The sequence below is a fragment of the Rhamphochromis sp. 'chilingali' genome, assembly GCF_963969265.1.
Source record: "Rhamphochromis sp. 'chilingali' genome assembly, chromosome: 13".
Taxonomy (NCBI): Eukaryota; Metazoa; Chordata; class Actinopteri; order Cichliformes; family Cichlidae; genus Rhamphochromis; species Rhamphochromis sp. 'chilingali'.
Window position 1 is genome coordinate 30209439 of NC_137940.1, and position 23597 is coordinate 30233035.

General features: G+C 40.4%; 2 protein-coding genes across 3 annotated transcripts in view; one reads left to right on the plus strand and one right to left on the minus strand.

Annotated features, from left to right (window-relative positions):
- dock2 (dedicator of cytokinesis 2) overlaps positions 1–23597 on the minus strand; it is a 112345-nt gene that overhangs the window by 32750 nt on the left and 55998 nt on the right. Inside the window, exon 26 of the mRNA XM_080901817.1 lies at positions 23185–23280. Coding sequence (XP_080757943.1) covers positions 23185–23280 — 96 coding nt within the window. The remainder of the gene's footprint in view (positions 1–23184; positions 23281–23597) is intronic.
- On the plus strand, positions 1037–22972 carry insyn2b (inhibitory synaptic factor family member 2B). Of its 2 annotated transcripts, none has more exons than XR_013973965.1 (4): positions 1037–1181; positions 12089–14066; positions 16520–16594; positions 20976–21014. XR_013973965.1 is itself a non-coding variant. In XM_080901818.1 (4 exons), the coding sequence occupies exons 2-4, from the start codon at positions 12420–12422 to the stop codon at positions 21157–21159; spliced, it is 1839 nt and encodes a 612-aa protein (XP_080757944.1). In that variant the 5' UTR covers positions 1037–1181; positions 12089–12419; the 3' UTR covers positions 21160–22972. The 2 variants fall into 2 exon arrangements, 1 of the variants encoding a protein (XP_080757944.1); XM_080901818.1 differs by having other exon boundaries at positions 12089–13999; positions 20976–22972.

Sequence of the window (23597 nt, forward strand, 5' to 3'; positions counted from 1 at the left end):
CAAATGTTTATCCTAATGAAACCATACAAGATCAATCCCTAAACCTGAATTCTAAATCTGAAAGCTGCCAGTAAAAGATGTGAAAAATGGTAAAACATTCTTGTCTTCCTTGATGCACGACAAAAGAAGAAATTAATTTATACACACACACATGCAAACACACGCACACACACAATTCCTGGAAGGCTCAAAAGACAAAGCATTCATCATTAAGCATAATTTAAACCCGATGTCATATGGTGTTTAATCTCACTTTCTTTTCATTTTATCTAATTGCCTTATTTGCCACAAGAAAGAAAGCAGTGTCATTCTCAGCTCATATGAATGGGAGCAGGGGAAGAAAGACAATAAGCTTAAAGGAGGATGAGTGGTGGGACAGCCAAATACAGAGCATGAGGGGAGTATGAAAAATGAGGATGAAAGAACACTAAAGAATGGCATGAAGAGGAGAAAGTGGGGCAAAGAAGAGAGAGGACAGTGACCAAATACTGTAGCTCAAATAGAAGAGTGAGGTGAAACTACAAGGAGAAAATCAAAACAGAGAGAAAGAGAAAGCGAGTTAGCAAGGCAATGCTAGACTTTATTCTCACAGAAAAGCAAAGGTATAAATAAAGTGAGTGGTAGAAGCACGAGTGTGTGCTTCTGTGTGTTCACGCATGTGTGTTTGTTTGTGTCCTGGCTCGACTCCCGGGAGCACACTGCCAAAGTTTCACTGGGTCTACTACTGTGCCAGGGTCAATGTAGGCACATAGACAAACATAGACACAAAATTCAGGGCATGACATCAGATTTGTCACCAATATATAAAAATAAAGCGAATCATGACACTGGATGACTTAAGAAATGAGTGAGAATATTTGAGAAGCACATGAGAGCTAAAGAGAAGCAGGCAGAAATATTGATCAGGGAAAGAGGGAGAGAGAGGAGTGTATGTGTGTGTGTGAAAAAGAGAGGGAGAGAGAGCGAGAGAGAGAGAGAGAGAGAGAGAGGGAGGGAGGATCACTGGGCTCCGCGAGCATACGAGGATCAGCAGCAACAGAATGAGACGGAGAGAGAGATAGAGTGGTAAAGAATCGGAGGAGAGCTCTACTGAGCACTAAAGGACTACCACACACGAGTGATACACACACAGAACCAGGGCAAGACAGAAGCATGCGGGCCAAAGGGGATGATAAGAAAAGGTAAGTGACTAAGAAAGCAAGAGCAAAGATATTTGTTAAAAAATAACACTGAGTGTATATGTAGTTAAGTGTATGTGTGTGTGTGCGTTTGTGTGTATAGGGGAGTGATAGCATAAAAGCCTAACATGTTTTCTTCTCGCGCTGTTATGGCCATCTGAGGAATGTTTCTGGTCTGGTAGCCCAAGGCAAATACTTTATTTTTCAAAGATGCTCATTTAAGATTTAAGGTTTTGAATGAAGGTAACTGGTTTTATGGAAGGAGGCACCAGAGAGCTAACTGGAGTGCAGGGAAAAAATCCATAGGTTAAACCTCTGGGCTACATAGATAAACATACAAACAAACAATCCAAAAACACACAAATTTTGGCTTGGTGGATGTCTCATTCCTTACAGAGTCAGTCCTCTGCTAAAAGTGTATTTATATATCAGACGGTCTATCTGTTTTATGGAAACCTTATAAGTGTATTTTTGCAAAAAAGGAAGAAAAAAGTAGTATGATCACTGCATTAGTATCGACAGCAGATACGCTGTGTGTGTGTGTGTGTGTGTGTGTGTGTGTGTGTGTGTGTGTGTGTGTGTGTGTGTGTGTGTGTGTGTGTGTGTGTGTGTGGCAGGTGAGTAATCCCATCCATCTGTCACAGTAGGATTTGATTCACATGAATACGTCTGTGTGTGCTTAAGTGAGTGTGTTTCATAATGCAATATTAATTACAAGTTTTCCTTTAACAACGATTCCGAACATTCCTGTGTGTTTATGGGAATACGTGTGTGTCTTTGCTGCCCGACTAATATTAAAAGCCTCTGAACCAATCATCGGGACAGCTAGTGTAGCTTTAATGTGGGATTATAAAGCAATAACCCTTCTCTTTATACACTAATGCTGACCTCATGCATCTGTGTTTGTGTGTATGCGCGCGTTTGTTTTAAAACGATCAAATCTGTATACAGACATCTCAAACTGAGACAGTGTGGATTTATGTGACCTGTGTGCAAAATTTATATAACCTCATAACATAAATCAGGATCACAATCTGTGCATATCTGTATGTGTGCGTGTGTGTATGTGTTACACTATCACACAGTCCAGTCTTTCACTTGCACAAACACATCAACAAGTTGAAAAATGAAAAGAAAAATAATGTTGTTTCTAGTCCTACAGCGACATGTCTACAGGGCTACAGCAAAATAACCGCACTTGTTGAATAAATTTATTAAATTTAAATTACTCGCTTTTACTGCTGTGTGGGATGTTTAGCCAAAAACAGTTAATTGTACTGTGTTGTGAGTCATTATTGTTGCTGTAGAAGGGAATCTGTTTTCAGTTTGACTTTCTTGACTGCTTGCGCAATATTTGAACTCCTCCTCCCTCTATGTATGCTGTGTTTCCTCTGCCATAAGCTACTGCACAACCCTAAACAAGAGTCATTCCAGCTAACAAGGTGTTCTTTTCATCAAATGCTGCTCCTCTCTCCACACATGCCTTCGATAACTGCAGCCAAACAGCTCAATTTGAACTTCATCTGTCTTCGGTACTTCCTTCCAAATTGAGACTGACTTATTCAGATGTTATTTTGCATACTTAAGATGCTGAATTTGTTGTGAGAATGAAGGACGTTTTCCCCGTTCTGCCTTCTCTACATGGGTATTGTTTGTGCATCATGTCTGCACATTGAAACAGTGCATTTCTGCTGCGGCACCGTCCTGTAGGCCTTTTGTTGCCATGTGTTGGTTTTGCTTTTCCTTTTTGCCCAGCATGTACAGATTTATAAAATAAAAAAGTTTTCTTGATTTTTACAAATTTTGCATTTTCATTACCGCTATTTCAGAAAGTGGAATTTTCAAGCTGGTAGTTTGTTTTTTGTTTTTTTAGAAAAGAGTTTTTGTCAGTATTCAGACAAGTATTACTATTCTAACATCATTAGTCACTGACATTGGAAAACACTTGTTTAACCTAAGTTAAACACCTTAAGTAAAACTTATCTTTAAAAAAAATGCCCTATTCACCTAAATGAAATAATAAATATGTCAAAGAAGAGCTGGGACTCTTTTGGGTCTTTTATGAAGGGCCAAAAGCCACCACTTAAAGGAACGGGGTGCATTGGATTTCTAAACAGCATTCAAACTCATAAGTAAAAGTAAAATGTAATTTTTCAGATCACCAGTCAGCCCTGGTGTTACCATGAAATCTGAAATAGAGGATCAATGAATCAAGAATGAATCAAGCTCTGGACTCCCAATGATGATTCTTTCTATTGAGTCAATTAAAGTCTAATGAACCGCTGATGCTATGAAACCTTAAAAGCACAAAAATGACCAAGCACACATACCAGAGCAGCATATTATCAGTTCGTGAAAAGTTAATAAGCAGATAAAACCCCCTGAAAACCACATCCATATTTGAATAAAACCCAATTTTTATCTGTTTTCTGCAGTGGTTGCACTCAGTTCTTCTCACTTTAACATAATATGCAATATTTTCAGGAGTGTCCAAATTTTAGCATGCCACTTCACAAAGAGCCTGTCGTGGTTATTAGGAATGCACCAGAATGTTGCTAACGCTTTTCTCTGCTCTTGTTCTGGGAAAAATAATAATGAATAGCTGATGTGTGAAGGCAGGAATTTGATTCAGGACCAATGAAATCTTTCTCAAAGATTCTTGAATATTTTCAACAATGTGCTTTATGAATTCATATTCTTTATTTACATGTAAACATGTTTTCTTTGCATATGTCTAGGCCTGATTTGTTTGTAACACTCCTGAGTTGGACTTCATTTATTTGGTAATAACTTCTAACTTGTATAGACTTATACAGAAAGTAATTTATGTGTCTAGTAGTAAATGCACAAATACAGGTTCACATATTGGAAACAACTTTAGTACAGGAATTACATCTAAAATTATACACTGGGAAAACCTAATCAGTAGGTAGCTTTAAACTACATTGACTTTTATCACATTCAGTGTCTGCAGGTTCACAAATAATGGAGATAAAGAAATAAGAAATAAAAAAAGAAAGAAGAAATAAAAAGAAAGAAATAAAGAAATAAAGGTTCAGTCAGTCAACAGGAAGACAGAAAGAGGAATCCAAAGAAGTATGTACTGGCATGCACACATGAAGTTATATGTGTGTGTGTCTGTGCATCTGTCAGTGCATCCGCACGTGCATGTCAGTGACACTTTAGCCACTCTGCTAACCAGACACACTGTGAACAAGTGATGAGAAACAGATGAGATGCGGTGAAAGACAAAAGGACACAAAAGTCAGAATGGTGGGAAGATGGATGTGTGAAAGGGAGCGAGGGCAGCAGGGGCAACAAGATGAAGAGATGAGAGGAGGAGGAATAGATTAGGGGTTAATGATGGAGATATTGGATGGGATGTGCAGGCAGGATGAGTGATATCGAAGAGAAGAGAACAATGAGATGATAAAAAGAGTACAAAGACAAAAGGTAGTAATCAGGATGACGACAGGTGACCAAGGGGAAAAGAAAGGTGACTGGAGAAAAAAATGCTCAGAGAGAGAAGAGTACACAGTAAAAGCAAAAATGTAAACCTCTGATGATATCACACCCTATTAGCTACACTGATAAGATTTTTATGTAGTAGTGCATCTGTGGCGTCTCCTCTAACTCAAACACTTTGTTTTCCCCTCTTAGCTGACTCGGTCTAGTTTTCCACTCTATCATGTTTATCTCCTATTATTAAGTATTTGGTGCTAAATATCTCATAAATATGCCGTTTTCCTTTGGTTTCTCTGCCCCGCTGCTCAACCAGCAAACATTACTCCAGCAGACAACAAAACAAATGAATTAAATCGCCAGATGGATTTGTCAATAATGTGCTCTTGGTCTGTAATGTATTGCAGCCCTTTTCTTATTATAGGTTCCTAACAGGTTATAAATAAGCTTACAGCATTAAAACCGAATTGACTTTTTTTTCCTCTGGGGTCTTTCTGACTGGAAAAGAACATTGCTTTGAATTATTTCCTATTTGTTGCCACATACACGAGGAGTAGGGGCTGAAAGGGCTACAAGTTTTTAATAAAATCCATTGTTATGAGATCAGTTTTGTTTTTCCCACTTTGTGTCGTCGTGCCGTGCCTTTTGATTGGGGTTGCACCACGACCGAAGGTAGACATGTTTAAACATCGATACGAACCCTTTCATTCCTCTACTAGAGGGAGTCCCTGAGAAGGAAAAAAAGACTGTAATGACTTACAGTGTCTGTTTACAGTGTTCATGCACTGAACAGACTAAAACCCTTCAGATTTACTTTCAATTAGTGACATTGTTTGCCTTATCTGAGTTTCTTCTTAGACAGACGTGCGGGGAAGTCTGCCTCTCAGTTCTCTGTTTAATTTATTTTCTGCTTCTGCTTAATTTATGCATCTCTGATTCCAAACATGCAGAAACAAAAACACACACACACAAACGCAAAGTACATATACACAGAGTTTGTCCAATGTAAATTTTTCATGAAAATTCAGTACACAGGGCGCCGCAGAGCATTTTCCATTTTCCTGTTGTTTGTGAAGTGGTTGGGATTTGAGTGTGTCTATAAAAACCCCAATTAAGTCCTCTTTTGCATCTTTTTCGTGTTGCTTGGAGAGCAACAGTGACCACAGTTTGCACTGCATACCTTTAAGAGGAACCTGAGTATCTCAGTTACTCTCTCATTAATATTACGCACAATCTTCCCAAAACAATTCTTCACTTAGACCCTTACTTGCTGGCTTAGTGAAATGTTTGGCTTTTTGTGTATGAACATTAGCCTTTTGTGACTTCCCTCTTTCCAGTTGAGATGCTAATTTATGGGCACTGTTCCTAAAAAATACAGCTGCTCTCAATTAAAATGCAGAATGACAACGGCTGCAGAATCAGCTGTGTATATGTCCTTTTTTATTTTGATGATTAATACCGGATTCATTTTTCTATGAGTTACCGGAAGAAGTGTTATACTGGGACACTTAACAAAGGTGAAATCACTAATTAAAAATGCAAACAAACACAAAGAGACACAGTATGTATATCATCATATTGAATTTGAGGCTGACTTCACATTTTGAAAACTACAGACAAACAGAAAATATATAGGGTACATATAGGGTACTGTGCATCAAACAGTATTGTCACAAAGCTAAAGAGGAGTCCTGCAACAGACACCCCCCACAGAGCACTGATCTCAGCATCATGGAGTCAGCCTGGGATTAAACGAGGAGACAGAACACAGTAAGACAGCCCAAATCCACAGATGAACTGTGGCAAATTCTCTAGGATGCTTGGAACACACTAACTGCTTTGAAAAAAGTGAACCAATGAGAACTGGTGTGGTTTCACAGACAAGGGCGCTCATACTAAATATTGATTGTTTTTTTTTCCCCATCTCCTGCATTTTGAAGAAAGTTAACTGAAAAAAAAAAGAATATTGTGGCAAAGTAATAAAAGCAATGCAAGATACTGAACAAACTTATATTTTTATATTACAATTCTTTGAGGGGAGCTTAGTATCTTGCTTGATAGCTTGTCTGCTTATTGTAGCAAAGAGTCAGAGAGATGGTCTTACAAGGTGCTCAAATATTTAAATGGCAGGTGTGGCAATCCTATCTCCTGCAGTTATCCCATACAAAATGCCTCCGCACAGAGTTTTATTTGATTTATACGTGCGAGAATATTAAATGTCTAAAAAGTATCTTCCTATCCAATATAACAGTTGTAAGAAATGGACAGAAATTATTTCTCATAAAGGTCTCTGATAGAATAAAACTTGCAGGAGGCAGAAAAAGAAGAAGAAAGAAGATGCAGCTCTCACCTCACTGTTCTAAGTCCCTCCCACCAGACATAGGGCGTCCACACTAAATAGCAGGTGTTTCACATGGAATAGAAATAGGATAATGCTGACTTTTAAGCTTCATGTGACATTTAGAACCCACTCTTCCAGCTGAAAGTTTTGCGCTTAACCCACTGCAGAGCTACATCTTACAATGTTGCTCTTTGTTCGACTTTATACTACGCCGGTTCTTGTCTGAACAGATCTGTGATCAACCAACGTCTCTCTCTGAGGAGTAGACTTGTTAAAATCCTGAAAACAAAGCTAACAGAAAGTGAAGGAGTCTGTTTCCTCTCAGACACTTTGAATTACAATATGCTGAAAGGTTATTATAGATTTTTCTTCCAGTGGCACCAAAAACACATTGCCTACCATTTAAGTTTCAAACACATGTTAAATCAGAGGTGTAAGATTAGAAAGGTTTGGCAATATATAACAGAGAAATGTTTTTGTTGCCTTGAACCCAAACAACGGTGGCTGGAGGGAAAAAAGCCTAATGAACTGCACAAAATGCACTGTGTGCCCCGTCTCAAAGGGCCAATAAAGTGCTGCGTTTGTTCTGTTCTGGTGGTGAGTGGGTGAGAGATAGTAACTGAAAGGGGTGGTGTGATTACAGAGCAGTAAAGCAACTCTCAGTCTCCCTAAAAACGCTTGCACACTCATACACACACACACACACACACACACACACACACACACACACACACACACACACACACACACACACACACACACACACACACACACACACACACACACACACACAGGGCCCGTCAATCGGCAGTTGAAAAATGAGACTCACCTTGAAACAACAGGGGACTCGATTCGCTGGAGCATTCAGCGCTCTGTTACCACTGCAAAGGCGTGGGTGTGCACTCATTCACAGACACATGTAAAAAACATGCAGGGCATCGCTGAGACTGCCTGTGTCATAGACAATGCTTTAAAAGCTCAAACCCACCGACTGGCAAATTAAACTCATTGCATGTATAAACAAATTTCATAAAAGGCTGCACCCTGTCAAGAAACTCCCTGCGGTGTTGAAAGGCTTGTATGGTCTGTGTGCGTGATGACAGATGCTCAAGCACACTTGCGGTGTTCATTGATTACTGGCAAGCAATGTGTGTGGCATCCCAGATCTTTTTTTCTTCCTTTCCTTTAATGTTTGTCTCTTCACACATCCTCCTCCTTCTCCTCCAGTCTTCTGTTTTTACTTTTATCTTTTAAAAAAGTCATTCAGATTATGAAAGGAGAAACTGATTGGAGATTTAAAGCAACTATAGAAAATTAGGCCTTCACATCTCTTCCGCTGACCCACACATACAAATGCTCGCGCGAGTCCTTCATCTTGTCCACAGTTCTGCTAATACATCTGTTCTCTCGCTGTCATCCCCTGGCCACCTGTCAGCCCTGCCTGTGCCGGCGTCTACACAGCAAAATCTCCAGTGTTAAATTAACACTAGAGAGTGTCTATATGGGTCCACACCTCTGAGTGTTAAATACAACACTGTTGAGTGTTAAATTAACACTTTTGACAGTGTTATATGTTTAAAAGTAACCTAGTCAGTTTTGAAGATTAACAAAGACTAACACTGAGCAGTGCTGATTTTCTAACACTGGAAAATATTCCAGTGTTCAGTGTTAGTCTTTGTTAATCTTCAAAACTGACTAGGTTACTTTTAAACATATAACACTGTCAAAAGTGTTAATTTAACACTCAACAGTGTTGTATTTAACACTCAGAGGTGTGGACCCATATAGACACTCTCTAGTGTTAATTTAACACTGGAGATTTTGCTGTGTACCCTGTTATCCTCTTCAGTTGCCTCTCCTTTATCCCCCAGATGACAATGTTTCCTCCCTTTCTCCTCCCCGTTTATTTTGCACAGCCAGAGGTGAAATGTTGGTGAGAGACTATGTTTATATATAAAGAACAAAGAGGAGGCGAGAGAAGCACAGAGAAAATCAAAGGTTGCATGACAGAGATGGAAGAGAGGGTGCTGAGTGGGAAAGTGTGACAACAAACACAGCAAGTGATGAAAGAGGGATGCGAGGTTAGTGCTATCCTTTAAGATTTAAAAGAGGGGGAAGTGATTGAGAAAAAGAGAAGGGTAGAGAGTCTGAGATACACAGAGTGTGAGCTGGATTTCTGAGGATATGGTGTCACTTTCTGCCTGACATCATGCAGGTCAGGGGTGAAGAGTCAGACTTCAAAAAGGAACACACACAAAATGATGAAAGTAAGAAAGAAAGAAAAAACTTGCAGCAGGTGCTCTGCTGTCTGATGAGGCTGCTGATGGAAAGGCAAGTCAGCTGCAGTGGAATTACCTTTAGTTCACTCAGTCTGAATCCCAAGACAAGCTGCTTGACAGCTCTTAAACACAATCAAACACACAAATGGGGACATATGCACGCACATATGCATCCTTTCTCTCTCTTTCTCTCTTTTTTTGCACACACAAACACCGGCTAGCTCTCTTCTTCTTGCTTTCCCTCTCCATCTGTTTCTCACCACAGAAATGCCATCATCATCTGCAATTTGTTTGTGCAAACAACGAATCTCAGTGCTTTTCTCATTCACCCAGTCGCTGTGCCCTGCTTTGTATATAAAAAGGGACGCATGAAATATAAGTTAAAGCTTCAGTCGTCCACTCCAGGAAAGTGATTACCACAGTTAGCACAGTAAACAATAATAAGCAGTCTGGGCTGTCAATAATGCGAGACCCCTCCCTGGCAATGTCACACTCCACAAGCGAAACACACTGTCAAGATATTTATATAAGTAGGAGCAATATGTCACTGAAACAGAAATCCTTTGATCTTTAATGCCTTATGCAGAAACCTTACATTTCAAAGCACCACTGTCACTGAAGCTCTCAAGCAATGCAGTGCACTGTGTGACACTTATTGTTTTCTATGTCTAGAAAGTTTCAGACGCAGGATGCAGGCTGAACAGTCTAAATTTAAACTGTTCCTTGTTCAGCACTTCAGCTCATGGGCAAGCCCACCAGCATCAGTATTAATATTTAATTTTTTTTTAAATGAAAACTGAAAAGAGTCTGACAACCTTAATTACACTTGCTGTCAGGGAAAAAGGGGGGGAAAAGGCTAAGATGTCAATTTTTATTCTCCTTGTGCAGTCAAAACAGCATGGGGTATTAGGCTTAGGTCATGACAGGGCATTGGTATGAGTGAATGGGTACAAGCCTCTCATTCTGAATACATATGAAATATTAGAGTAGCAGTCAGGCTCACTGCAGTTAGGATGTGTTACCTGTCCACTGGTGAGCACATAATTTTACCTGCTACAGTGCCAGAGCCAACAAGCTGTTTTAAAACTTCTCAAAACCCTGAGAAAGAATTCTTTACAATAATGAAACAATAGAAGATTTTTTTGTTTGTAATCTCATGGGTTCTTACACTATTAGGTGAACATGGCTATAGCTGATTTATTTCTCTCTCCCTCTTTCTCTCTCTCTCTATATCTTTTAGTTTTTTCCACAATTGACCGTATACAGCAAGCATCTGTGTGACATGTTGCACCAGCTGGTGTAAACTAAGCCATTCATCTTCCCTGTGTGTGTTTGATTACGTGTGTGTGTCTGTGTGTGTGTATGCAGCCAGCTTTTGCACCCCACACTGGCTGAATAGAGTGACAACGTTGTTTGTGAAGATAGAAGATAGAAGAAAAAACGAAGACACAAAGATTTCAGCCTAGATACACACACAAGCCTAATTTCATGGACAAATGACCTCACACCAGCTGCAGACCAGCTTTGTGTGCGGCAGTGAGGGATCAAAGGTGGACGGTGACTGACTTTTTAAACACAGGCGGACAAAAAGAAATTTTCTACAATATATGAGCTGGATCTGCAACAAGTTTAAAATGTATTGTTGCTTGAGTTCTGTGCAGACAGCAAATGCACTGCACTGCCATTTATCCTCAAGAGCCAAACTGTGTGTAATTACATTAGCTCAAATTAGCATAGCTCCATTAGCTAAAACAAAATATACCAGACAAATGTTCCTGCATCCACTTTTCCATGCTCTTAAATATAGTACCAGTTGGGTAAGTTATTTAAATAGCGATCTTTTTTCTTCCTTATCTGTCTTTTTCTTTTTGATGTACCCTGCCCATATTTCCTGCAATAGCCCAAAATCCTGATATGGAAAAAAACAGTAAATATAATAGAATTCTGGCCCAGTTTCATCAGCTAATCGCAGTGACACAGTGCGCCACTGAATTACACTGAGTCAGTGATCTGAAATGATAAAGACTAAATGGCTAATTTTGCTTCTCTCCCAATCAATGCAAAAATTTTAGACTAAGCAAAATAACACAAAACAAAGATAAGACCTTAACATAATTTAGTCATGGATTAACATTAAATTTCCTGCCTGTAAAAAAAATCAAGTAAAAAAAACATTTAAAATAGACCGAAGGGCACAATGTCTGTATAGATTACTAGACACAAAAGAAACATTAAACATGGAACAATGCTATAGAGTTGATCACAAAATTATTAAATTATCTTAACTCATTTGAAACATTTCCAAACTGCTTTTACGACAAATGATAACAAATGATTAGTTATAAGTCTACAAACTATTATGGAATGTAAAGAAAGAAAAAATAATTTTAAATGTGTTGTAACGTTTAAAATTAAATTAAATTAAAGTGATCCAAGCTCCTTAGATCACTTAATAAAAGAATTAAGCAGCATTTTTAAATTGACAGGATCTATAGCTCCTGTGATTTGTATGCAACTCCCAACTCTATAGAGAAACATGCAATTGCCCATAACCTACCCTGAACATATTCTATAGTCTTTTCATTCTCCTTGATGGGATTTAAAGTTTTGCCACTGTTACTCTCACCCACCTGCTAGGGTAATAAGAACTTGATAGACCTATATTGATCTGGTCAGTGTATGCTCTCAGTCGAGGTCGAAGCTTTTACACGGTGCTTTACGTGCCTAATGTCTATGTCTTCTTGCCAGTCTGACTATTTCTTGCCAGTTTCTCTTGTTTCTACCTTTGTTTCTATCATTCATTGCCTTTATTTCTTTCCTCTCTCCAGAACAAACCAGCAATGCCCAGAAAAGCAATCCAACTCATCATCTGTGGGCCTCTGGTTGGAAACTGAGAAAAGCTTTGACAGTGTCATCCAGTCGGAAGTAGCTCAAGTAATAAGATCATTAATGGAAGAAAGTTGAGAGTCTACAGCTTTATTGGATATTGAATTCCTTTCTCCAGCTCCCTAAAAACTCTTTCACATAAATTAATTTGGGTAAACAAGAGCTGGAAACATCTTGGATTGCGCTTAGATCTAATCTTGCTGGCGGCTGATGTCGCTGCTTGCCTCCATCCCTTTCAGCTCCTCAGGGGGCTGAGCAAGCCTCCAGAGGAGTATGGGCAGGAGGGTGGCTGACCCAACAAATCCAGTCCCTGCACTGGGAGTTCCCCTGGCGGGGGGGCGATGGGGCCCACTGTGCAGTGTCGGGGTGCAGACATCTCCCAGACTTCGGACTCTCCCCTCCATCAAACGCCACAGCAGCCAACCAACCAACACACCTCGGCTCCTCACCATGGCAACAGACAAAACAACAACAACAGCAGAGGCAGGGGGAGTTATCAGAAGTGACAGCAACAGTCTGCCGGTGTCAAAAGAGACATCTCAAAACGAGATCAACAGCCTGACACAGGACGACATGGGGTCACAGGGATCAGGCAGTGGAGTTTACTGCCAGATCAAAAACATACGGACAAACCCAAAGGACACGAGAGGTAAAAGGACAGCTCGGTACACAAATGGCAGTGTGGTAGCCTCTGATGTGGTGGGAGGGGTTTGCAGTGAAGCCACAGAAGGTAAGGAGCCTGCCCAAGAGAGGAGAAGGGTGCAGTCTCTACGAGGGGAGGGTCATCGCACGGTGTTAAAGACAGTAAGCGTTTGTACAACTGTGCACGCCACCCCACCTCGGCCCTGCAGATTAATGACGACTTCTCCGCCTCGTCTTTGTGGGACATGTGGGAGGAGACGATCTCAGATTTCGCCGTGCACTGGTGCATGTCGCAGGAGGGCAGTTAATCAAATAACAGCTAGCCAGACTTTACCTAATCCGCCACGGAAACCGCCTGTGGCTCCTAATCAGTCAAGGAAAGACTCTGCTACTATGAACTCCCAGTCTTGCACCAAAAAAACAGACACAGCCAACACACAGCAACACACATCAGTAAAGACTACTCAATTATCACAGCTGTCGCACACTATACCAAAAGCGCACAGTTCCCACTCAAACCACGCAACACACACTCAGAACAAAGCCAAAGATTCACAGCAGCACATGAGGCCACACTCTGCAGAATTTACCTCTTACAAGGACTCCTCCACGCAGACAACAGATACACAAAGTAACACAGATAGGACCACAGCTGACATGCATACACAACAAACACACACGCCAACTTTAGAGGTGATAAAATCACACTCAAATGATGAACGCAGTCAAGTTGTGGCTCAAGGCCAACGCACTGATGAAGAGTCACATCAGAACACAGTAGCCCGTATTGCTTTGAAGTCTCCAGCTCCTTCCTGTCACAATAGCTCAAAATCTAGCACCACCCCACCTCTTCCACCAAAAAATTGTCCTCTATCCACTCAGTCTAAACCAGCCACATCTGTAGCGCAAAACAAAACCCAGGAGACCACAAACGTACCGAAACGATCCTTAGAACGGATCAAACTCAAGGACTACACAAATCAGAAGAGCAAATCATTCGATGACCACACTCTGCCTTGTAAGACTCATATGAAAGCACAATGCAATGGGGCACCGGGAGGACTTCTGGACGGACATGCAGTACAAGCACCACGTGGATTGGAGAAGCAGCTGCAGAGTGTGGAGGAGAACCTGCTGTCCAATCAGGAGAAGATAAAGGTGCTTCTCAACGTGATTCAAGACTTGGAGAAGAGCAAAGCCTTCACTGAAGGGTGAGAGAAGGGACTTAGGAAGGAAAATAACTTGAAGAGAGAAGGGGAAATAGGGGAATGGAAGAAGGTAAGAAGGAAAGGAAGAGGATAATCTGAGAATAAAGTGTGAAATGAAGAAACATAGATGTCAAGACAGAATGAAAAAGGGAGTGATAAAAAGAGATAACACATGTAAAAGGAGTGGTAGAGGCATTCACCGCGTGAGCAAATGTTTAAGCAAGAGGGAGGTGATAAAGATGAGAAAGAGGGGTAGAAGAGAGGGTGCACTATGAGTGAAAGAGATTAATAACAGAGTACTTTTAAGTTTTTATAGCTGGCAGGCTTTCAATACAGTATATTAGATTTTTAAATGCCACCAGTGTGGAGATCCAATATGTGTACACATGTTTGGAGAGAGTTGATACCTACCAGCAGGAGGTCAGCGTTGGCTTTCTTGCATTTCCTTTGAGTTTGAGAGCATGTAGCCCCAAACAGACACTACTTCTAAGCAAACAGAACTAATCAGTTACTCTTTCTCTCCCCTGCTAAATCTTTGATTCTTAATTTCCTCCTCCCTGGCCACATGTTCTTCCTCTTCCCTCCACACATAACAGCTGGTCTTTCAAAAATCCCCCTCTTCTCCACTGCTTCTTAACCCGCTTTTAGTAATTTATCCTTCTCTTCACCATCAGCCACACACCTTTCTTTGGTGCATTTTTAATTAATACCTTCCCACTCCTTATCTTTCGCTACACACTTCACCGTAAAGTATGAATCATATCTTCAACTAACAACTGTGAATCACTCCTGTGCCTTCTCATCTTCCCCCCTTCTCCTCTCCCAACAACCTGTCCATCACTCTTCCCTGCTGTCAGATCTTTGCTGTCACACTGTTTTGTTTTGCTTCCTATTCTTCACCTCTTCACCACCCTCTTCCATTTCACCATTAAGTTAAAGTCTGCACCTTTTTTCCCCACCCATAACCATTACCTCTCAACTATCCTAAAACTGATGATTCTCCATCATCACCTAAACTCCCTGTGTACATGGTTTATTCTCTCCCATCCCTCCTTATTTTTGTCCAGCGTTAAGAGAGGTCTCTGGCTGCAGTCTAATCCCTATCAGATTACCTTGCAATTAATCTTTAAGCTGCACAATAAGACACATAAAATCAGTATTCCAGCTGTCTTACCCCATCTTTGTTGCTGTATAATGTGCATTCATGCTTCTGTTGTGTGTAAAGGCTTTTTTGGGAGGATGCCCATGTATCATGCTAAGAGTGACAGAAAAACAGATAGACTGAAAGTCAGACAGAAGAGAGAGGGTAGCTATTGAAAGATAGGAAGACATTAAAAGAATGAACATTAAGAGAAGCAGCAAGTAATAGAGGGACTGCATGAATCTGGTGCTGTGCCAGAAATGAAAGGACTCTAAGTGGGCTGCTGTGATAAAAGTGTCGGCTGAGCTAAAAGGTTGTCGCTGTGCTCAGCTCCTTGTCTCGTTTCTCTCCTGAAGCAAAAACTTGTCTTCTCATGCTGTTGTTGTCGTCTTTGATAAAGACTGGTGGGGGAGAAAAATGATGCCAGTTACACAGTCTCACTCCATGTAATTAAAATGTCAATTTTATTGACATAAATCAGTTACTTTTTTCTCTAAATGGTTCAACTGAAGGCCAGCCAAAATACCTTGGCAAAATAAAGTATTTTAATTGGGAGGCAGGCAGTACAAGCCTAACAGATATTTTTAAATTCCAGCTTATTTTCTAACATGTAAACAGTGTCCTTGGCTCTGTAGTCTCTTTAGTCTTGTTCAGCCTTGATGCAGTTGGCATGTGTGCTCTGCTGTTCAAACTAGCCATCTAAAATGAAAGACAATAAGCTTACTTTCACTATGCCTCTAATTTAAGGTAATAATATCTGTGCTATGTGACGTGTGGCTCAAAACCTGATGTACCAAGACAGTTGCTGCAATTTTTTTTTCCTGCATAGAATAGTAAACAGGCAGGTACTCAACCATTGGGGCAATCCTGGTAATGTCCTGAATAGTGTTACTGGGGCACATTGTATGCACTAAACATCACAACTATTTTGTGCCCTTTGACAACACGTAGACAGCATGTCTGTTGTTGCTGCACTGGGTACGTGTCCATGGAGAGAGAAATAACAATTCTGACACCAGCGTGACACCGCCACGAAAAGCCCAGCCTGCTGTTTGTGCAAAATAATCTTTCACTATTACAAAAATGAATATTGTTGAAGCTTGGCAGGATTTCTTTCCTTTTTTGTTGAAGTAGCGTATCTAAAAATCATATATGCTAATGATTAAAGCAATCGTAAATATATCAGAGTGGTTTACTTAAGCGGATTATAACAAACAACGCATGCACTGTATGCCTACATAGAATTTTGTTTAGATCATTACCAATCAAAACACTACAGCAAAAATTAAAAACCAGACGTGTAACTGCCATCAGAATTCACGGCTCTGTTCAGTCAAACTGCTTTCATGTGTGTAAACGTTTTACATTTGTTGTTTCTGCAGTCGCAGCTCATACAGAACTGGTCAGGACATAAACAACTGCCCCACCTGCCAAAAGACAGCCTGCATCATCTACAGGTAACCTAATAAAGATAATGAGCTTACTGTATTATATAACACACCAATGACAACTAATTCTTACCTGTAGCTTTAGAAATAGCCATGAAACTTCTGTAAAACTGCATGCCTCTCGTAGGATGCAATTTCCCATTGTTATTTCTTCAGCCTTTCCAGGTTTTTATCACTTATTCAGCTTTTTTTGTTTCATTACCCTTTCTTCCTGACACCCTGCTGTCGCTGCCCTTTTCTTCCACTCTGATTATTGTACCAGTCATACCATACACTATTATAAGGAAAAAGAAACTAAGAGTGATTGCTCTTATAAATATTAAAATTAATACTTGCTGTACTTTGCAGATTAGTGAAAGATGCTCTACCAAGGGAGGATATTTACACACAAAATAATGCTCTGTGCAAACAAGGATATTAATTCAACATCTAAATGATCAGTCCAGTTATCATGCTTGACTGACCTAAATAACTAACTGCATTCTTAGATCCTCAGCAACTTGCAGAACTGCACTGCCTCTTATCGCATACTGTACTTTAATCCTCCTGTTAGCTCCACATATTCCTTCTCTCTCTCACAAATGTTCACATAAACATTTCCATTACATGCCACTAAAATCTCTGTCATTTCTTCTTTTTTTAAACAAACTCCTGTCTACATCTGTGCCTCATTCTGTCTGTCAATCGCCAAAGCTCTAATCACCTCAGTGTGCCCCACTTTCACCCTCTACTCTTTCTCTGCACTGCTCACATAAGCTGGAAATGTAGGTTGCATGTAGCTTCATGGATAAAACTAAAAGAAAAGAAGTATTTACAGACCAAAGCTAGGCTTGAAGTTAATTCTGCTTGTTTACAATCACATACAAATCTCCCTCGCAGGCCTCGAGGGGATAAAGACAAGTTTTGCGGGGTCTTTACCTCTTCAGTTCTCTTTAACTCTCAAAGCTACTTGCCTCAAAGCAGCCCCACCTCTGCATCTCGCTCTTGTTTTGACTTTCCATTTCTCTGTCAGTTAATCTCTTCTTTGCATCCAGTTTTCTGTTTCCCCTCATCTCATTTTTTGTTCCCTTGATCCTAATTAACACAGCAAAATCCTTATCCCAGTAAGTAGCAATGAGCACCAAGGGAGAAAGCTGCCACATGGCAACATGCTCATCCATATCCACACATATATACACACATTGATTTCCACCACTACTTTACATAGTGAGACAAATGCACTTATATGCAAGCTCCTTTGTCCACACAGTAAAGAATCATCTTCCACGTTGTGGAATATCTTAAATGGGAACTGCTTTTAAGAGAAAACAAGGCATTTGACTTCAGCCTTGCAAAACACTGACAGTAATTATACAACAGCCTGATTAACTACTGCAAATGCTTTAATGACAAGACAACCTGCATTATGCAACAATTCACTTGAGCAGAAAAACATAAACACTTCCAAAAATGATTTTGAACTGTTTGACTAAATAAGCACTTTCAGAAGCATTTCCACGCAGACTGTGAAAACTTGATGGAAGACAAGCAGAACAACTGAACGTGCTAAACCTAGATATTAGCGGTTTATGAAATTAGCAGAAAATTAGTGTTTACAGAACAAAACATACTATTATCTTCTTGTACTACAAATAAACCCCCTCAGTAGTCTAGTAGCATACATTGCACAAAGAAACGTGTCATTACATAGTCATACAATGTCTAACATTAGCCAGACATGGAAGTCTTCAAAATGTGAGGCTTTCGAATATTTTGGGGAGATACTTTACATGACCTGGAACAATCCTGGTCTCTGGTGTATGCACTTCTCACATTATTATAGTCCACCTTTCTCTCTTCTCAGCTTCTAAGATTTTCTCTCCTGCTCTACTTTCTTATTGTCTTAATTGCACACATGCAAATACAAACAGGATAATTAATCCAGCACAAAGGGAAATCAACTTTTATTTGATTCATGTGCATACACATTTCAAACAAACAAAAAAAAAGAATATATTTCATGCGCTTTGAAATATGTTAATGACTTGGACTGAAAGGCAGATTCTCCAGCCTAGTCATATTTCTTCTCGTGTCAGTATGAGTTTGTTTCAAAAACAGGGGTGGAAAAAAAGAAAATCAGCATCTTTATTGTGACATACACACAGAGAAGTCACAACTACACGAGCTCTGTTTGTTTGATTGGACAATAATGGCCTTATCAAAACCCTAGAGGACTCTGGGTAAAGAGGAGTGGAGATGGCATAAGAGACACCCAGGCAGAGGATGAATTACGTGTGGGACTAAAACATTCATCCTAATGATCTGTGGTGAAAAAAAGAGCTTTTGACGTGGGCTGACTGCCTGAAGATGTTTTGCCATCGTCTGTTTTAATTAATCTTTACAATGAGAGACAAGAGGGAGAGGAACTTCTGACAGCTCCTCTGTTTTTCCTCCCAAAGCTTAAACAGCTGAAACAAGCAGAACAAAACACATATGCGCACCTAGAAACTAAAAGTATTCTAATACACACACAAGTCTCAAATTTAAACAGATGTATTAAGCAAACAAACCAAAACTTTAGCCCTGATCTCCACATTTTACACCTCATTTTAAAAACATAAAGGTTTTGGGTTTAGCTGTGTCTCACAGGGATGAAAGACGCCGTAGCACGCAGTCATACATGCACGTAAAAAGATGCTGAAGGTGACAGCTTACACAACGAATTAAGAATAGCAGCTTTCGCAGCTGTGCAGTAAATCCACGAAAAATTGTGAGGGAGTGAAATAGGTATGGGTAGAGAGAGGTAGAGAGCTATACTGAGGTTTTGAGACAAGGGGACGTATAGAGAGACCTGACATGGAAAAAGCTTTAGTTTCTAAAACAAGACACACTGTACCGTAAGTGGATGTGGGGCAGGTGCCATCCTTTATCTTTCTTTATATGTATGCTGTGTGGCTTTGTTTGTGTATATGTGTCTCGGTAGATCTTCTTTATCAATTATTCATGCGGCCATCTCCATTCCTCTGTGCCCACCCAAGCTTTTACTTTCTCCTATATTCACTCATTCCGTCTCTCCCTCCATCACTGCGCACTTTCTCGGATAGCCGAGACCTTGCTGCCCTCCCCTCTTCATATCTCCAGTGGCACTCATCTTGTCCTTCTTTACTTCCCTGTCTTTTTTTGTTTCCTCTTTTACTATGCAGTGACCTCTCTGCCCTGTTTTATTAAAGGTCGCCTTTCTTTCATTTAGCCATCCTTCGATCTCCCCGAAGATTCTGTCTCTTTCCTTTCTTCTTTCATAAGTCTCTGCATGTTTTTCTTTTACTCTCACTCAGCCGTGGGCTTTTGAGGAAGATGTATGGAGATGGCAGGGGAGCACGTCTGTGTTTGTATATTATATGTTTTTGAGTGTGTGTGTGTGTGTGCGCGCGCGCATGTGTGTGTGTCTGTTTGCTGGCATACAAAAAGAGGGAAGGACTGGTAGTCGTCTCCGATCTGCCTGCCTCATCATGTGCCTCATTAACTCCAGATGCCAGACCCTATGTAGCTCCACCCATATAATCCAGCTCAGCACACACACGCACACACACACGCACACGCACACACACACACACACACACACACACACACACACACACACACACACACACACACACACACACACAAGTTACCAAATGGAGGGAGAAACTCAGAGTCTGCTACACTATGACCTGCAGCGATGGGCACTTCAGAGAGATGGTGAGGGGAAAAGAGCACAAGCGAGATGAGGGGTGGAGGGGGAATGGGAGCATAGAAAAAGTAAGCCACGAGGGTCTGCTTTGAACATAGAAGAGTAAAAAAGTTCCTCCATTGCTCCTTCTTTTAGCTCCTCCATTGTGCAAATGCTCTTCTTCTTTCCTACTCTCTTTTTCGTTCTCCTCCCACTCCTCTCATCTCACCAGCCTGTGATCTACTGGTGCATGAGTGCAAAAGAATACTATAGATGTGAAAAGAGTACTGAGCTGAGACACGTGTGAAAGAGTGTGTGGGCTGATGGCGCGTACACCAAAATTAAGAACATATGAGTTTAAACCTCCATAAAAACTGCATTATGGACAGTATTTAAGGTGTTGTCAGCATTTCTTGATGTCACTAGGTCACCTTAGCTTAGCTGTCTCTAAACCCCTCTCTTTCTAATCTCTCTTTCTGCCCAGTAGACTTCCTCTTGTTTTACACAGCTGTTCACCATCTCCCTTTAACCCCTACATTTACGGTATTCTCTTTTTGTGAGAAAGGAACTGAATTTAAAAAACAAACAAACATCTGGCTTGGTTCACATTAGCTCAGTCTCTAAATCATGCTTATAATGTTTCTCACTCATCTTTGTCTCCTTCCTCTTCAACTGCCTTCTCCATTTCTCTCTCTCCTCCAGTGTGGAGCATGATTTTAGACAGCAGGAGGGACGTTTCCAGGGGGTTATAGAGGCCCTAGAGGGGGAATATGATGTGCCTGCACCAACTCTGACCAAGCCGACGCCAGCCCCGGCATCCTCCAGTCGCCCCAGTACCAAGGCACGGGTCAAGAAACTGCGCAAGAAGTGTTTCTGGTGGCTCTAAGCTCTAAGAGTTGGAAAAGCCACAACTGGCCTTCTGGGCAGCAGGTGCAGGAGCGGATTATATTTCAGGGGATCCAAGATGTTGTGGAGTAAAGCATGTGGGTGTGCACTGAGCTTAAGTTTAAATTCAGAAGGTGATCTTTTCTGAGCAGAAAACATGGACTGTGAATGGCACATTTTCCACAGTAACCAATCCTGAGCCCTGTACACCGGTGACAAGGTAGAAAAAAAAAAGGAAATGTGATAAAGAGGGAGAAGAGGACAAAAGAGGCTGTTAAACTTTCTTGACTGCTTGGGAGGAAGAAGGTGAAATTTGCAGAAACCAGTATTTGCTGGCTAATTTGAGATTACGTTTCGCCTGACAGTGAGGACAGTGTTTTTCAATAACAAATCTGCTGCAGACAGATGAAGCATTGTCACTCTAGACAGCATACAGTTTGTCACTTGGCTCAGTGGCTATTTCAACAGATGGACAGATGTACGAGCTGGGAATGAATCGTTATAACAGTTTTGGATAAATTACAGCAATAAGCAGGGGAATGTAAATGAATGTGAAAAACAAAGGAATATAAAAATTAATTTGAATGCTATGTTTTTGGATGCTGGACAGACATAATTTGAATGTAGCAACAACTGAAGCACTTGAAGGATATCATGGGAAAACAAGCTGATGAACTGTCTGGACACACAGCTTGCTCACTGAGTCATCAGGATTTCACAGGGAAAGTACAGATTGTATTAAGAAAACATTAACAGACAATGTGATACACAGCTGATTGAAGACTGACAGCCTTTGTCAGATAATTAAAATTTCTGTCAACCCTGAGTGACAGAGTAATCGATTCTCTCCTTTATTATCATCCAAAATGGAAGTGTTTTGCTGCAGTCTCAATTGTGTTTCAAGGATCTTTACACACGTGTGCATTCGAACGCATGCACTTAGTGGCATTGACAAGCGGGCATCAGTTTACACATACAGCATACTCACTGAAATACAAACAACTGACTCCTCTCTCACACAGTAAACACTCAATACATTTGTGAACCAGTGCAAACTAAGAACAGACCTGTCAATCCATTTTAATGACTGGCCTGTTTAAATGTTGAGTATCAATATACAATGTATACAGTAGGCACCAATGAATTGTTGTTTTTCAAAATTTACCATTGCAAAAATTGTGCAGGTGAGTGCTGTGTTGGTACAACACAATGTGAAGCTTTAGAGAACAGGAAGATAACCAGAAAAATTAATTTAAAAAAACCTGAAAAGGTTCAATCTCTTTCTTAATACCAACAGCACACTTCAACTTAATCATGTAAAATATATCAGACAATCATTTCAATATCTATATAGGTGTTCTGTAGCATTCAGGCCACACTTGCCCTCCTAATCAACAAATATTAGTGCTAAACTTTAAATTTAGGTTAACAAAATATACAAAATGAGTCACTAAGGGTGATGAGTTTTTGAAGATTTTTTTCCCAAAGGGAAACAATATATTTGTAAAAGCATAGCACAACTGGTAGATAAACAGAAATTTTTGCAAACAGCATTCATCTGGACATTAATTTTGTACACACAGACACACACACACAGAGCATTCACAACCTGCTTTGTTCACAGCAGTTTAGAGCTTAACAACTGATCTCACAAGGGCGTCCTTCAACTGCTTATGGCTGTACAGTTGCCACCAAATACAATCCTGGATGATACTACACTTAGTAATTAACCAGTTTATGCGCAAAATGCTCTGTCCCTGCATTTTCTTAAGCTTTCCCATGACAGTGTGTGAGCCCTCACGATCCCTCTTGTATGTGCAATAAAATTGTGTATTTTAAACAAAATACTCTGCTGTCAACATATTTTGTGTTTCAAAAACAAACTGAATACCATAGCGGAGTAAATTAAGGTGCTTTCTTGCACATCCTTTTTGATAAACATGGTATCAGCAGGGAAAATATGTCAAGGACGCAAGACAGAAGGTTTTAAAGAGTCCACCATATGTCCTACTTGTAAAGTACTTACAATCAGAGCGTGCTCTCGACCCATGGTGATGACTGTCTGGTTGATGACCCGTAGCAGAGATACTACAATGTCTTGGATATGTTGGAAGGTGTCCCCCTGATAGCAAGTCAGAGTATAGGTGTATGGTGGAGGGGAAAGAGAAGCACAGAGAGAGGGATATGGAGAAAAACACAGAGATACACAGGAGATTGTTAGATTTTCTCAGATCAAAAGAAAAAAAATAGATACACAGACAGATGCAGAGCAGCTCCTGCCCTTTTCAAACATTATTCACTCAGGCATAACTTTAGTACTACTTGTGGGGATACCCCAGAACTTCTTCTCTTTACAAAACTTAAGATTACTTGAGCATTTTATCTGTGTAGGTGTTCTGCCCTTGAATTAACTATGCTGAGCGTGAAAACAGCCAGAAT

Coding starts and splice junctions, on each gene's coding strand:
- insyn2b (XM_080901818.1), top strand. CDS start 12,420: ATGGGCAGGAGGGTGGCTGACCCAACAAATCCAGTCCCTGCACTGGGA. Junction 14,000..16,519: donor AGCAAAGCCTTCACTGAAGG/GTGAGAGAAGGG, acceptor TTGTTTCTGCAG/TCGCAGCTCATACAGAACTG. Junction 16,595..20,975: donor ACAGCCTGCATCATCTACAG/GTAACCTAATAA, acceptor TCTCTCCTCCAG/TGTGGAGCATGATTTTAGAC.